This window comes from Gekko japonicus, unplaced genomic scaffold, assembly GCF_001447785.1.
Source record: "Gekko japonicus isolate JY-2015 unplaced genomic scaffold, Gekko_japonicus_V1.1 scaffold576, whole genome shotgun sequence".
Lineage (NCBI taxonomy): Eukaryota > Metazoa > Chordata > Lepidosauria > Squamata > Gekkonidae > Gekko > Gekko japonicus.
In genome coordinates this window covers 54,176-69,241 of record NW_015172022.1, presented here as the reverse complement: position 1 = coordinate 69,241, position 15,066 = coordinate 54,176, and the positions used below count along the sequence as shown (strand labels likewise).

Here is a 15,066-nt window from a genome sequence, read left to right as displayed (position 1 = left end):
TTCCCTATCCTTGAATGTTTTAAACTATTACTTTGTTACTTTTTTCTATGTGGTGCTCATACTTGGTTGTTTAATTTGCAAACACCTTGAAGGTGTACAGGCTTAAATTACCTTGTAGTCCTAATATTTAAACTGTTTTTCACTAAATCCAAGCAGACGTAGATTGTTGCACGGGTAATACCTCAACATGGCACATTTTAAACCTGATTTATTTTAGATCCCAAGAGATTAGAGGCAAAATTGGAAGTGTTACTGCCAGGCTTTAAAAATGCATCTGAACTAGACAACCTGCTTCAGAACATTCATCCGTCTCTGCCATGCACAGTGAACCATTTGACAATCAAAATAATGGTACATTCCATTCAGAGGCTATTTTCTAGAATGCCATTTCATTTAAATGTGTGTCAGGCTCCCTGATGGACTGACTGAAGAGGAAGGAATGCCATTGCTCCAGCATGGGATCATAGTAACCAGTCCAATATATTGTAGCACCGCACAAGCCCTTCTCATCATTTATAAAATGAAAAAGTATCTCCTAATAGGATAGATTTCTGATTAAAGCTAATGGGACATTGCTCTCAGCTTCTTTGTATTCATCACTCAGCAACCGAAGCCAGGGCTTTCTCTGCTTGTTGGGCATAACCCCCCCCTGTAAGTCTCATAACAGCTTCCAGGTCTTGGCATCTATATATCTAAAAGCCAAGTTGCCCCCTCTGGGCGGATATCTAAACCCGCACATTGGGAGCACTTGGGGGGCAGAGAGATTTTCCTGCACACTTGGAGCAGTCCCCAGGTGTGCAGAAAAATCTAAAAAGTTAAAAAATATACAGGGATACTTAAATCCCCCCAAAAGTAAAAAAAAACATTCCCTGCGCATGCGCAGAGAATGCTCTGGCCATTGGGGGGGGAGGCTTGGCGGTCCGGCAGCTGGGAGCCGCTCAGGCCTCACCGCCAGTGCTGGGGAGGAGCGAGAGAAGGCTCAGCGGGCCCGACGGCTGGGATCCGCTCAGGCCTCACTGCCGGGGCCGGGGGGAGGAGATCGGTGGGCCCGATGGCTGGAAGCCACTCAGGCATCGCCGCTGGAGCCGGGGGGGAGGAGGGAAGCCGCTTATGCCTCACCACTGGAGCTGGGGGGGTGAGGGAAGCTTACCTGTGGCCGCTTTCTCCTCAGCCCTGAGGTCCTCCTGCTTCTGGGAGCCAGGGGGGGAATACTCCCCCACCGTGAGTATTGCGGGTCCCTCTTTTTGTATTTTTCTAAAAGCTGCTTAAATTTGATCTGAAAACATCTCTTAGTTGGGAAAATGCTTGAGTGCAACCCAGTTTAATTGCACTTCAACAGTCTCATTAGGCGCTATTGAAATACTGGGACTTCGTGCTTCTCATAAGAAGTAGAGACAGAGGAGGAGGATTCCAAAACAGTGAATGGCACAAAAATAGTCATACATTTTCATACAAAAACTTGCAGCTTGCAGCTAACAAAGTAATGTAAAGTAGAAGATCTTAAATGATGATCTCTTGCTTTGATTTGGGCACTACAATAAACCCAAGGAATTTCAGCGTGTGAACAACTGCATTGATGCAGAAACTTAAGGTTGTCCACCTGACAGTCCACAACGCTAGTTAATTTTGATTACTTAATAAATGACAATGCAAAAATCCTACGGGTTGGGTATAGAATTTCCACCCTGTGTAATCCTTAGATGTGAGTCAAAGGTTCTCTCAGCTCCCAGGGGAATTGCCTGGCTGAGATCAGGACCATAGTACATATGGAGGAGAGGCTACAGCCTTCTCCTCCCCCTTGCTGTTTTCATGACCAAAAATGGTCCTGGGAGGGAGGTACTTCTTGGCACAATCCAACCCATGTAGCATGTCTGACCGTTGCACAGAGTAGGGACCCAGCCCCAACCTGTGTACTCTGTAATGTGCAAATCAATACATAATACAAGAACTTGAGCATACCCAATGAAGCTCATTAGGAGTGGATTCAGAACACACAAGAAGAACTTCTTCATTAAACAAGTAAATAGCAGAATTCACCGCCACAAGTTATAGCTACGAACACTAACTTAGATGGCTTTAAAAGAGAAATAGACAAATTCACAGAGGAGCAGTGCACAAATAGCTGTTTACAGTGATGACTTATGGAATATTCATATTCAAAGGCAGTAATCCTGAGTGCTAGAGGGCAGCGGCAACAGGGGGAGACCTTATTCTCCCTGCCAGGCTTCTTGACCTTCCATGGGCATCTGGTTGGATACTATGTGGGGGAAAAAATGATGGGCTAGATGGGCTATTGATCTGATTCAGCAGGGCCTCTCTTACTTTCTTATGTTCATAAGAATCCTGTACAATATTTTTCTTAACAGTAAAAAAACCCAAAACTTTTCATTTTTAATCCATTGGGTGTTTATAAATTTCCATCATTCCCCCACTTCAAGTTCTGATAATGGCTAAGAGAGAAACTGCTTTCTTGTTTTTGTAAACGGAAATGAGGGGTTCCATAGCATGTAACACAAAATGGAACCGAAAATATTGCAGTGATTCAAGATCTAAGATATTTGCAGGGTACAGCTTTGGCCTACGACATGGAGATTTTGCATCCAAAATAGTGGTGGGTATAAAAATATATATAGCTAACAGCATAAATCCGCAAGGCATGAAAAAAACATCTATAATTCCAGCTAGAAAAAGCACTGTATCCAAAGCATTTAAGACAGCAGCACAATAATTAGTTTACTGCATTATACACAGATAGTTAAGACAGTACAAACAAACACTGCATGGCTGGAATGGCAGAAGATAGGAGGAAGGGCTCTAACTGAAAGCTCATGCAAAACGGGAGCTATCTCTAATGACAAGAAGCAACCATGGCATTACCTTCAAGCTACTGTCCATCTGTTGGACTCTTACCTTTTTGACATCTCTGACAAGATGATACAATGTATTAGATGGCCCATGTCTCTGAAAATGATCGACAACAGAGAATCAAACAATTTTGATCTGTTTAGTGGAAACAAAGTGCAATGCATCAAAATGCTCCTGTCCTTACGTATGGTTCCTTAAAAACCAAAGAACTAATGACAACATGAAAATTACCTATTTTATCAATCTTCTGCAAAATATCCATAAATATACTTTTCCTATTAGAGAATACTACAATGTTCATTGTCTTATCACAAAGCATTTTGAGGGAACATTCACAATATCAGACATATTTAATCTGTATTACTTCAATAAGCATCAATACCACCCCAAGCTATTCACAGAGGTAATGATCTAAAGAAGTAATTTACAGATCAGTATGATAATTACATGATCATTGGTGCAACTTATTTGGAACAACACTTGCCTCATTGTGGTAGGTAAATCTCAAAGTGACAGTGCCCTGTCTATTTCTCTTACTCATACATAACTTAGGCCCTGGTCACACGAGCCGGATAACGTGCGGGGGGGGGGGAGGCGTGGCTAATTGCTCCAGTGCAATTAGAGCCAACAGAACGCGATCCGACATGTCGGCGGCAAACCACGGGTCCTGTCCTCCCCGCTGCGCATTAATGAGGGGCCGGCACGATCACACCGCAGGAGTCTGGAGGCAGCCCATGGCAAACCGTTTGCCACTACATCGGAGGTACTGTTTTTTTATTGCGCTTTTTCGACGATATGCTACGGGTTGGCCATGGGTGTGCTCCACTTGCCAGATGTTGCAGTGTAATCGCGCCCCGATAATCCGCCCACCACCCGTGGCTCTCCTGCGGCAAATTTGCCGTGTGACCAGGACCTTAGTTTCTTATACTTTGGTCCCAGTCACTAATGTAGATCAGGTTGGATTGTGCCACTGTTCCACTTTCCCTGGGATCGGTGAAAGTCAGAGAAAGTCACTGCTGGGGGCCTGGGACCCCCATGCAGATGAAAAGCCATGTGGGCTGGGGCTAGGGTTGATGAAAAAAGAAACGTATAACTCAGCCTAAGTGGGTTCTAGTCCAAGTCCATAGAAGCTCATACCACAGTAAATCAGTTAGTTAGTACAGCACTTCAAGATGCCTTTCTGTTCTTAATATTAATCGTTCTTACAATTAACAGCTGTTTTAAAAAACTGAAATCAGTGTCATTAGCCAAAAAGAAACATTTATAATTTTTTTAAAAAAAATCTGTTTAAAAGTGTTAAACAACCTAGAAATTCACCTATGTTCCAAAATACATGGAAGTTATAAATTACGCCACAACAATTTCCATTACATGTATCAGTAACTATGTTGCATAGTCCCATATACACTAATGTGTGTGTTTGTGTGAATGGACTAGGTTGCCAAATCTGAGTTGGGAAATTCCTGGAGATTTGGGGAGCCCGGGGAGGGCAGGGTTTGGGAAGGGGAACTGACCTCTTCTGGAGATCAGCTATCCTTTTCCAAGCCACACCTAGAGGCTGGCAACCCTAGCTGGGGTGGCTGCAGTGAGGGGAGGGATTGGAGAAGCTGGCCTCTCTTTCTTCTTTAATTAGCAAAATGTCTGTAGCAATCAACCCGCAAATCTACAATCTTATGCATACCTACTTGGGAGCAATCTCCAATGAATACAGAGGGATGTGCATGCATAAGATCAGGCATAAGCAGAGGTCATTTCGGGGGGGAACGCGGGGGAACGCAGTCCCCCCGGGTGAGGTGCAGGGGGACGGGGCACATGACGAAGCCCCGCCCCCTGCTTCCGGCCGCCCTGCTTCCAGCCCTCATTCAGCCAGGAGGAGGCAGGAGAAGAGGGAGGGTAAGTTGCTTCCTCCCCGCCTCTCCCCACCCCTGCCTGCCTGGGGCCAGGGAGGGCCTTGGTGGGGCTTCCTCGCACTCCTGCTGGCCTTGCAGGTCCACTGCTGGACCCCTGATGTCAGGGGGTGTGGCATATGCTAATGCGTTATGCTAATGAGTTCCCCTAGCTCTTTTCCTACAAAATGACCCCTGGGCATAAGAACATGCATAGCATCAAACTAGCAATGCATGAATCCTTATTTTCAACCAGACACTAAAGGTCAATTAATCCCTAGTAAACGTTTAACAGTGCTAACCTACTGGTGGTTAAAACAAGGTCCAAGAACAGATTTTCCTTCCACACTCTGAGAGCAATCATATTACATACATCAACCTTCTTTCAGATGAATTATTTAGTGCTTTAACAATCATTGATGCAGAGTAGAATGACAACTTTATACTTTAATAAGCACTGTTAAGATTTGCAGACAATCTGCTCTCTAACCACTCTTTGGGTTTGTTAAGTCGCTCACTTGAAGTCCGATGGCCTATAAGGCACACAGCCCATGAGAGTCCTCAAGGTTTCTTCCTGTTGATAGCTACTGTTTGTGGAAGGTTAAGTAAGATCTGATTAGCTAATGATTTTTATATTTGCAAATGGAATTGTGGCCTTTTTTGTTTCTCTGTCCCTCCCAGATGCCTTTGCTGCATCCTGCAACTTCTTTTACACCCAACACTATGTACTCAAGGGTCAAACTGAACATGATGGCATCCTCGTGGTGGCCATGACGATACCACTGCCATTTTAATGACATTTTAAAATGCTGTGAGGACCTGGTCCTGATGGGGTCACAACACTGGTTCCCCTCCCTGTGCTTTTTCAAGTGCTGAAAAAACTGAGGGGAGGGGGGCTTGTCCCCTCTGCAGCTGTTTTGGCACTTGAAAAGGTACAGGGGTGGGGGTGGGAAACAAGAGCATTGTGCTGCCCTTGCAGGCACATTTTAAAATGGCAGTGGAGTCCTTCTGGTGGCCAAAAAGAACCATTATGTTTAGTTTGGCCTTAAGCCTGCACTAAATACCGTACTCCACTGTAAAATTCTAGAAGCTGAAGACAGATGCTAGAAGCTGAATTTAAAAAATCAGTGGGATTAAAGGATGCAATTCTGCTTAGAATTCCTAGCAGCACTTTCTCTGTGATAATGTATGGGATGGATGCTTGGCCTGGACTGGGTTTTGCCTCTGCCAGCCACAGCTCGGCCTTCTCTGGAGCCAGGGGAACCAGGCCTGACACAGAAAATGCAGGCCTGGGCCATGAAAGGGGCCGCAGCTGCAGCAGAAGATGGGACATCAGGCTAGGAAAGGGAGTAGAGTTGCCAGGTCTGGGTTAGCAACTGAAGACTTTGGGGGTAGGTCCAGGAGAGGGTGGGGTTTGGGGAGGGGAGGGGCCCCAGCATGGTACAATGCCATAGAGTCCACCCTTCAAAGCAGCCGTTTTCTCCAGGGGAGTTGATCTCTGTCAGCTGGAGATCAGTTGTAAAAGCGGGAGATCCCCAGGCCCCACCTGGAGGGTGGCAACCCTAGAGGGGAGCAGGGGGGCAGGACCTTTAAATGGGAGGCTTTGCTGTAGGCTTCCCAAGTCCCCCCGGGGGACGGGGAAACCCCTGCCCCAGAGGCCTGTTCCCTGGCGCTGCCAGATTGGGCCCTGGGGGGGAACTCCTCCCCGACGTGCGCGTCACCTGAAAGTGACGTGACCACGCCGGGCACGCTGGGGGCGGGGCCACGGCCATCCGAGGGAAAACTCTATGGGAAGTCCGAGGGGAACTCCGGGAAGTCCCAGGGGGGCCACGGCCATTTGAGGGAAAACACGACCAACAAAGTTTAACAGAGATAACGGCTTCTTATCTCACTACACATGCTAAATCGCTCAGTTCTTGCTTATACCCAGGATTAAACTTTGTTGGTCTTAAAGGTACCACTGGACTCAAATGCAGTTCTCACATCTGTTGTCAACTCTTTTATTTGCTGCTATGCACAGGTCTTACAAAATGTGTTACTCCAATCTCAGCTGTGTTTATTGCTCAGTTATCTTGACTCTAATTAGCCCTTCCTGGCAACTAACCCCCCTGCCCCAATCTCAGCTATAATCGCCCAGTTACTTATGCACCTTGACTCTTACCCCTTTCTGGAAACTAACCTTCCCCCACCTATAGGCTGAGGATGCCTTGTTTCACTGTATCTGAAGAAGTGTGCATGCACATGAAAGCCTATACCTTGCATAAAACTTTTTTGGTCTTAAATGTGCCACTGGACTCAGACTTTGTTCTGCTGTTTTAATTCACATATAGTAGTCTGTAATCTGGGATTGTAGTAGTTGAGCTCTACTTTATCTTGTATGTATTTTGAGTTGTTTTATTTTATTCATTGTTTTATTTTATTCATTGTTTTTAGTTGTGATTATATTTTGTTATTTTCTTATTATAGTCAACAGTTTAAACAAATAAATATTTACTCTTACTATTATTTTGCAATAAATCTTTAAAGGGTAAAGACATTCCTTCATACTTTTGTATGATAATTGTAATCATAGTGAATAGCATGTGGCCATCCTTAAAATAATGTAAATAACACAAGAGCTTAAAAGGTAGTTACGTTGTCCATGTTAAGTGACTCTGTAATTTCCACGTATCTTATAATAATTCAAAACAGAAAATGAAACCTTTAAAAAAGAGTTAATCTTCTGTTTACATGGAAGTGGAGACAGATGCTTTCCTTAAGTAAGGGAATGAAGTGAGACCTATGTTTGACTGGAAATCTGACCAATCTAAATCCGACATACTTTTTCAAAGCAGTAAAGGCCCCAATAACAGCATAAAGAGAACTCTGCTTGATCAGACCCGGAGTCCATCTGGCCTGTTTTTCACAGCAGAGAACCAGATTATTTTGTGAAGTCCTTGAGCAGTGAAAAAGACAATAGCCATCTCATTTGCAGTCAAAAGTAATAGATGAAGCTGTTGTCCTGCAAGAGCCTTGTACAGCATTTATAAGGCTATGGACTATGGGTGTAAGATGAACTGTGTAATAAATATACTAGGGGACTGAACTGTGCAGTAGCCCAATGATGGTGCCAATCTCCCAGACTGTAGACACGTGCCCAACTGAGGGAAGCCTCACCCTGAAGCAGTGTGCCAGCCAGACATGAACCCTGCAGACATACCCGATGCCCTTCACCCCTGCACCCATACAGGAGGCAAATCAACCTCCCTGATGCCAGAAATACACAGCAGCCAACAAGGAGAAGCCATGCTTTACACCAAGAAGCCTGAGTGTTCCTGCAAAGGACTCTATAGAAGGACTTCTCCAACATGCAGGCTGCCTTTCTCCCTCCACCTTCTCTTAGCATTACTGCATGTACTCATCCTCAAATTAAACAACAGAACTTGGCCATGATGGGATTATCTGAGTAGCCCAACACACCCACCGCCCATCATTGACTGGCCAAGCACCTGGAATAAGCCATCCACTCTGAGAGGTGTCACTGTTAGTAAACATTTAACTCCATTCTTTTAACCCATTAAGGAACTGGCAGCTTCTAGTATCTTCCTGGGGACTACGTGCCTTGGTGGTTCACGCCCCAACCCCCTTTTAGGATATATAAATAGATTATCTGCCCATTGTTTGCTCTCTCTTCTCCTGTCTACCTAACCCCACCCTATCTTGCCAACTCCATCTGTAGTGCTATCTGGAGTCTACCACGTGTACTGCTGGTCAGCACATAATCCCTTCCCTAGTACTTCCCCATATTTCACTGCAGGATTGCCTCGTCTCATCAGATAGGTAGAGTATTACCCCCACTAATGATACTTCCTGTTCATGCAACTGTCGCTGTACCCTTCTATCTAATTTAATAGTTCTGTATTGCTTGAGTGTGTGCTTGTTTTTATTTTAATTTTATGTGTGCATGAATTATTCAGTGAAAGAAATCATGTTTAAGATCTAGTCTCCTGGTCTGTTTCTGGGGATCTGAATAAATTGGACTCTGGTATACACAGGTTATTGCTCTCTAATTAAAGCCACTGCCATTTAATAATCATATTCCACCATTTTATTAAAGAAATAAGGCAATTTGGCTAACAAAGCATATATCACAATATTTTGCTGGAAAAAATCCTCTAATGCTGTTCAGATCGGTTTTCTTTTTGTACACCTGGAAGATAGGTAACCCGATTCACTGATATGAATCAGAAAGGGCTAAGACCTATTTCAAACATTTATGCAATAACAATAGGCATTGTACAGTGGAGAAATTATGCCTTTCCTTTACCATGCACCTTAAGTAACATATCATACCACCTTGGCTTGCCAGCCCCCAGGTCCAGGTGGGAGACCCTTGGTTTCAGGGGCTTCTCCCCACCGCAGACCAGCTGGCCGGCAGGGGAAACCCCACACAGGGACATAGCTGTGTTACGTCCCTGATGTGATGGCAAACTCTATGGTTTGAGGGCAAAAAACCATAGAGTTTTGCCCAAATATCACCCACCCCCAGAATGCCCCCCAAATCCCTCCACTGGAGCGATGAGGGAACCTGGCAACTCTAATATAACCTATACATATGTCCATCTGAATTGTACAATCCTTCACTTTCAAGTGAAGGAAATCATATGAATGTGGCAGCTATACATAAATGCCATACATACATTCCATGGAGACATGGAAAGTTCATATCATACTTTGCTTTTGATATACAGTTAGGGGCCTACAATAATACTCCAGAACATAACAAACATCTGAAACAGACTTATGATTAGCACCACTGAAACATTAAGCTCTATGCTTTCAAATGACTGGTAGTTAAGAATAAAATTTAGATTTAGATAAACAAAACAATATTAAGGATTTTACAGTGATTCAATTTTAGCATAGAAGTTCGTTCAGTTGTTAAAGGTGTAATTTCTTTTATCATTAATAGATTATCATTAACCTTAGGAAAGTTCTTGTTTACTCTTTAAAGAGAGAATCTATCCCAAAATTCTGTGATATTGATGTTTTAATGTCTGCTTCTATATATGAAATATGTAGTATGTTTGGTAATATATCTGACCTTACTTGTTGTACGTAACAATTCATATTATTTGGTAAATGATGAATATATATTTTCCCCCACCCCCTTTTCCCTTCTGTATCCCACCTTTTTTCTGAGAAAATTATATATATATTTTTTAACCAGATGACTGGTAGTTAGAGCAACTCAGTTGGTGGCGCTCCTTTCTTTCCCTGCATTTCCATGCTGGGGAAAATGGCACCTCCTAAGTTTGTTACCTATCTCTTAAAGCACATAGCTTCAGTCAGGGAGCAAAAAGGTGGCAACTCTAGAACGACACTATCTCATGGTTCTTTATGTCTCTCTTGGCTAATTTGCAATTTTGACAATGATGGCAGGTGTGCTGTGGGAAGTAATGCAGCTAACCAGAACCCTGTAACCTTCCAAATATCTTCTTAAAGAACAGTCATCTCAAAGGCAACAGTTTCACACGGAAATCACAAAAAGCAATGTTACATTTTGGATTAGGGGTTATTATTTTTTTAAAGCAATAGCAGCACTTTCTCTTTTCTACTGATAAAAAATTGTAAGAGAGAGGTTGTGGGTGCTTGCCATTTTAGAAAAGGATGTTTTAATGGCTGTTACAGGATGCAGCTGAAGAACAAGCAGGTGAGCTGCAGTGAGCTTTTGTTACAAGTGTCAAATCTAAAACTGCAGGGATATCTTATGATTTACAGCAACTCATTTGTAAAAAGGTTGTTGGATGATTTTTTGTGCACCATTCTAATTCTGTGTGAAGGTGAAACAAACAAACAGATAGAAAATTTGCTTAGCTTGGCCCTACCGTATTGTACAATTCCTCTAGTCTGGAGATGGTGAGAAAACGGTGCATGCTTACTCCATTCTCTATGAGCAATTTCACAAAATCCACTCTGTCCAACACCAGGGCATCTAGCATTGCTTGTTCAAGGGACCCCACCTAAAAAGGAAATAATCCAATCAGGTTTTCCTTGGTGCCAACAGGTATCTGGATGCTCACCTGGCTTTAGCATAGTAAAGATATGGCATTCATTCACATTTCCTGGCATCTCAAATGCATAATATTCCTCACTCATGTAAGGACAGTCCAACATGTATTCATTCATTCATTCATTCATTCATTCATTTATTCATTCATTCAAATTTATACCCTTTCCACCCCACCGAAGCAGGCTGTTACAGGATGAACACACAACACATGTAAATATCATATCTACACAAGCTACCTTTATGGAATTTTCCTAAGGACAATCTTGCAGGCAGGATCCAAGAGGAATCTAAGATATTCTTTTGTCACATACATTTTCAGCATATGACCTCACAGCAAAAGATCTCAATCCTTAGTTTCTATTCAAAACAACTCACTTGAGGATGAACTATTACACTGGAATTAGCCATAGTGTTGCAAAGGACTAAATGACCACACATCACAGTGACATCATCCGTGGGCTTTGCAGAGAGGGAATTTCTTACTTCCTCCTCCATCTGCAGCCTGCTGAGTCCCCTGAAGTTTTGTTGGGAGGGAGCAGGGTCAACAGATCATTAGGAACACATCAGGCAGAACTGGGGGAGCTCCCGTGTCTGGTCCTAGCTCCTGCCAACCTAGCAGTTCAAAAGCAAGAAATTGCAAGTAGATAAAGTGTTCCGTGTGTCTCGGCGTCTAGTCATGCTGGCCACATGACCACGGAAATGTCTTCGGACAGCACTGGCTCTTCGGCTTTGAAACGAAGATGAGCACCGCATTCCTAGAGTCGGATTCGACTGGCTTTCGAGAAAGGGAAACCTTTACTAGTGGGAGGAGAAACTGGTGGAAAGCACTGCCCCCAGCTTCTGCATATGGGAATGCTGTTTGACTGGAAACAAACTGGTATAAATACAGGCTTGGATCCTATTCTTTCTTTCTGCTGCGGACTCCTTTCATGCCAGTCCCTAGGGCCCCTTTCCCACATGAACAGTATTTTGTGGAGACCAGTGGGCTGCAGTGGAGGGGAGAGGCAGGAAATTTCCATTCTGCCATTGGAAAATGTAGTCTGGATCTGACACACAAAAGTTATTTACACTGCCTTTCTTGATCAGACCAATTAATCTGTGGCCAGTCAGATAATTCCAGGAAGCCCGCAGGCTGTGCACGAGGGCAAAAGTCTACTTGTTTGACTCTTAGCAACTGGTATTCAGAAATATTCTGCCTGTGCTGGAGGTTACATTTAATTTAATTAGCATGGGTGGTAAACCAAACCTTACTGAAGTTGCATAATCCAGTTTTAAAGCCATCTAAGCCAGTAGCCTTCCCCAGCTGTACATCCTGTGTATCCATTCCACCTGGTAGAAGTTAATTTCCTAAGGTGATTATGCATTGTGTAAACAGGTACTTTCTTTTGTCTGTCTTGAAACTAACATTAATCAGTTTCTTAGGCGCTGAGCATTATATAAGATAGAAAAAAATTATCTCCACCCAAAGTGGGTCCACAGCAAGCATAATTTTATAAATCTAGTAATTTGTTTCTTCTTTTCCCAAGTATTTTATTCTATCATCATAGAGAAGGTGCGCCAATCTCCATCATAATTTTGGTTACCTTTTTCTACACATATTTAATTTCTGACATTTTCTTTTTAGATGGACAAAGCTGAACTGTACACAGTAATCAAGATACAGTTTTATATACATGCATTAGAAAACTGACTCCCCCACCAGTGATCCCAACATGGACTTTGCCCTTTTCTCTCTTACCACTTACTGAGACGACCTTTACATTAAACCATCTCCTACAACTGCTCCTGGTGATCTTTTCACATCTTATTAGTGCAAAATAGTTCTGATTTTTTTTGTCCCATTGTTCATCACTTTACACCTACTTCATTATGAATGATGTGCAGATATTGCTTCTCATTCACTCAGATTGGGTGATCCTATAGAGCATTTTGCTGTTTCACCATCCTGAATTATTTGATGACACTGGCAAACTCATGCTCACACTTAACTCAAAACCACTTACAAATAAATCAATGGCATTTGTCACAAGGCAGAATCCCAATACTTTCAGCCATTGAGAGAATTATTTATTTTTACCCTCTGTTTCCTGTCCACTTAACCCAATTGCTAAATTTATCCTTAAAATTTTAAAGAGGGACTGTGTCAAAAGATTTTTGGAAGATCATGCCTATCTCAATGCAGCACTGACATTCTCAAAACAATTCCAAAAGTTTAGCAAAGCAGGAATTCCCTTTTCAGACAACATGCAAATTCTTCCTCAGCAAGTCTTCTTATGTATGTCTAGTAATTCTGGCTTTAATAGAGCTTTACAATAATTTATTCAGGAAAGAGGCTAATAGGCACGCAATTTACTGGATATAATTGATTCTTTTAAAAAACAAACTTCGTCTTCAGCTTCACATTTGGGTTCTTTAAGAATTCTTAGGTGTGTGGTAGGCAGACCAGTGACTCAATTTCTAATTTCCCAGAACTTCATTTCTTGTTGTTTGGATTTTATTTAGATCTCTGTATATGTTTTCTTTCTCCCCAGAGTGGTTCAGACATTGGCTTCTATCTATCATCTGCCACTTTCAAGACTGGTGTGATGAAGGTATTTCGTTCTTTAGATACTTCCCTAATCTCCCTTCAGTAACTCTTTTTACTCCTTTGTTGTCTAACAACCAAACCAGCTTCCCCTTGGTCAAACGGACTTAAAGAAATTTTACTCCCATCAGTTTTATGGTCCTGGGTAGCAAATGGGCCTTCTTGAGTTTAAGGGCTATGAAGTTTCTTCAGAAGCCTTGATCTGATTATTTGCTTCTTGCTTCAGTCTCATGTCTCATATACCCTTTTCCTCAAGCCTTAGGCTACTATTTTTCAGTCTATTCCTTACAGGCTCCAAAACCTTCCTTAGATCTCAGTAATCTGAGTCCTCAGCCTGTCTCATTTGTGAACTTTCAGTTTCAGTCTGTCAATTTTTTCTTCCCTTACAGAAGTGTAACTGCAAATGATTGTTTCCTGAGTTAAGAGGACATTCTTTATCACTATATTCTTTGGGTTATGTAAATCGGCATAGTTTGCCGTCTTTTGTAAGCCGCCCAGAGCCTGTTCGCAGGGTGGGCGGGGTATAAATATAAGTATAAATAATAAATAAATAGTATGGTATCTGAAGAGGTAAGCAGTAACTCATGAAAACTCATACCCTGTCATAAATGTTGTTATTCTTTAAGGTGCTACGAAACTCTTGCTCTATTCTGCTGCTACAGACAGACTAACACGGCTATCCATCTTGAGCTATCACCATACCACAGTATGACTTCACTACTATAAATATGAGACAGATTCCTGGCCAGTTATGCTACACTTTAAGAAGACCTCTAGATGGCAACATTTCCTTTAAGAAGAGGAAGAAGGCCTCCTTTCATGAATGTTTACTGACAGTGCTTTGGAAACCCCTTCACAAATGTTTTTCTTCAGAATAAATTGAAAATTATATTAGTAATGGTTTATATACTGTACCGGCCACTGCTGCCCATAAATAAAAATCTGGCTGCGAGCGATGTCTACTCTGTTCCAGGCTAATGCTAGACTCAGTTGATCGGGAGCAGATGCATTAGCTCCTGTACAAAGAGATGGGGAAAGTATAAGCATTCTTTATTAAATGTAATCAGTGGTCAAGCACATACTGATGGATGGGGAGAGAGGTCAAGCATGAGAGAGAGAGAGAGAGATCACAACCAGAGTCATAGTGGTATGCTTTTATCTGAATTTTTAAACAGCTTAGAAAATTAACTTCCTACAAAACAAAATATTAATAAATAAGGAATATATAATTGTATTTTGGTGGTGGCACTTCGTGAACATTCCACATGCTCCCAAATCAGTTGGCTCCGTGATGTGTCACTCAGAAGCTGTCCTTATCCACTGGCTGCGTTGCCTGAGTTCCACCTCCAATATTCTAAACAGTTTGCTGTTCCTCTCCCCCCAATAGCCAGTCGGAACACAGAGGTAATTTGCATATGCGGCCTGATTGGCTTTTGCCTCTAAGATTCTAAACAGTTTGCTGTTGCTGTTGGGAGTAATTGAACGTGTCCTGAGGTAAAATACATATCTTCCCTTAAACAATCTTCCCTTAATCTTCCCTTAAACAATCACTGGAGTTGCCAAAATACATATCCCAATCTTCCCTTAAACAGTCACTGGAGTTGTCAATCTCTCTGTGGGGCCTGGAGATCTCCCAGAAATCACTATGTTCCCCAGCCACAGCACATCATTTCCCCTAC

The 15,066-nt window shown here is 42.6% G+C and overlaps 1 protein-coding gene across 1 annotated transcript in view; it reads right to left on the bottom strand.

Annotated features, from left to right (window-relative positions):
* The window catches only part of TRPM3 (transient receptor potential cation channel, subfamily M, member 3), a gene marked incomplete at its 5' end in the record, with an annotated part of 125,436 nt that overhangs the window by 75,812 nt on the left and 34,558 nt on the right, over window positions 1–15,066 (bottom strand). Inside the window, 3 exons of the mRNA XM_015420511.1 lie at window positions 2,911–2,961; window positions 10,619–10,753; window positions 14,303–14,403. Coding sequence (XP_015275997.1) covers window positions 2,911–2,961; window positions 10,619–10,753; window positions 14,303–14,403 — 287 coding nt within the window. The remainder of the gene's footprint in view (window positions 1–2,910; window positions 2,962–10,618; window positions 10,754–14,302; window positions 14,404–15,066) is intronic.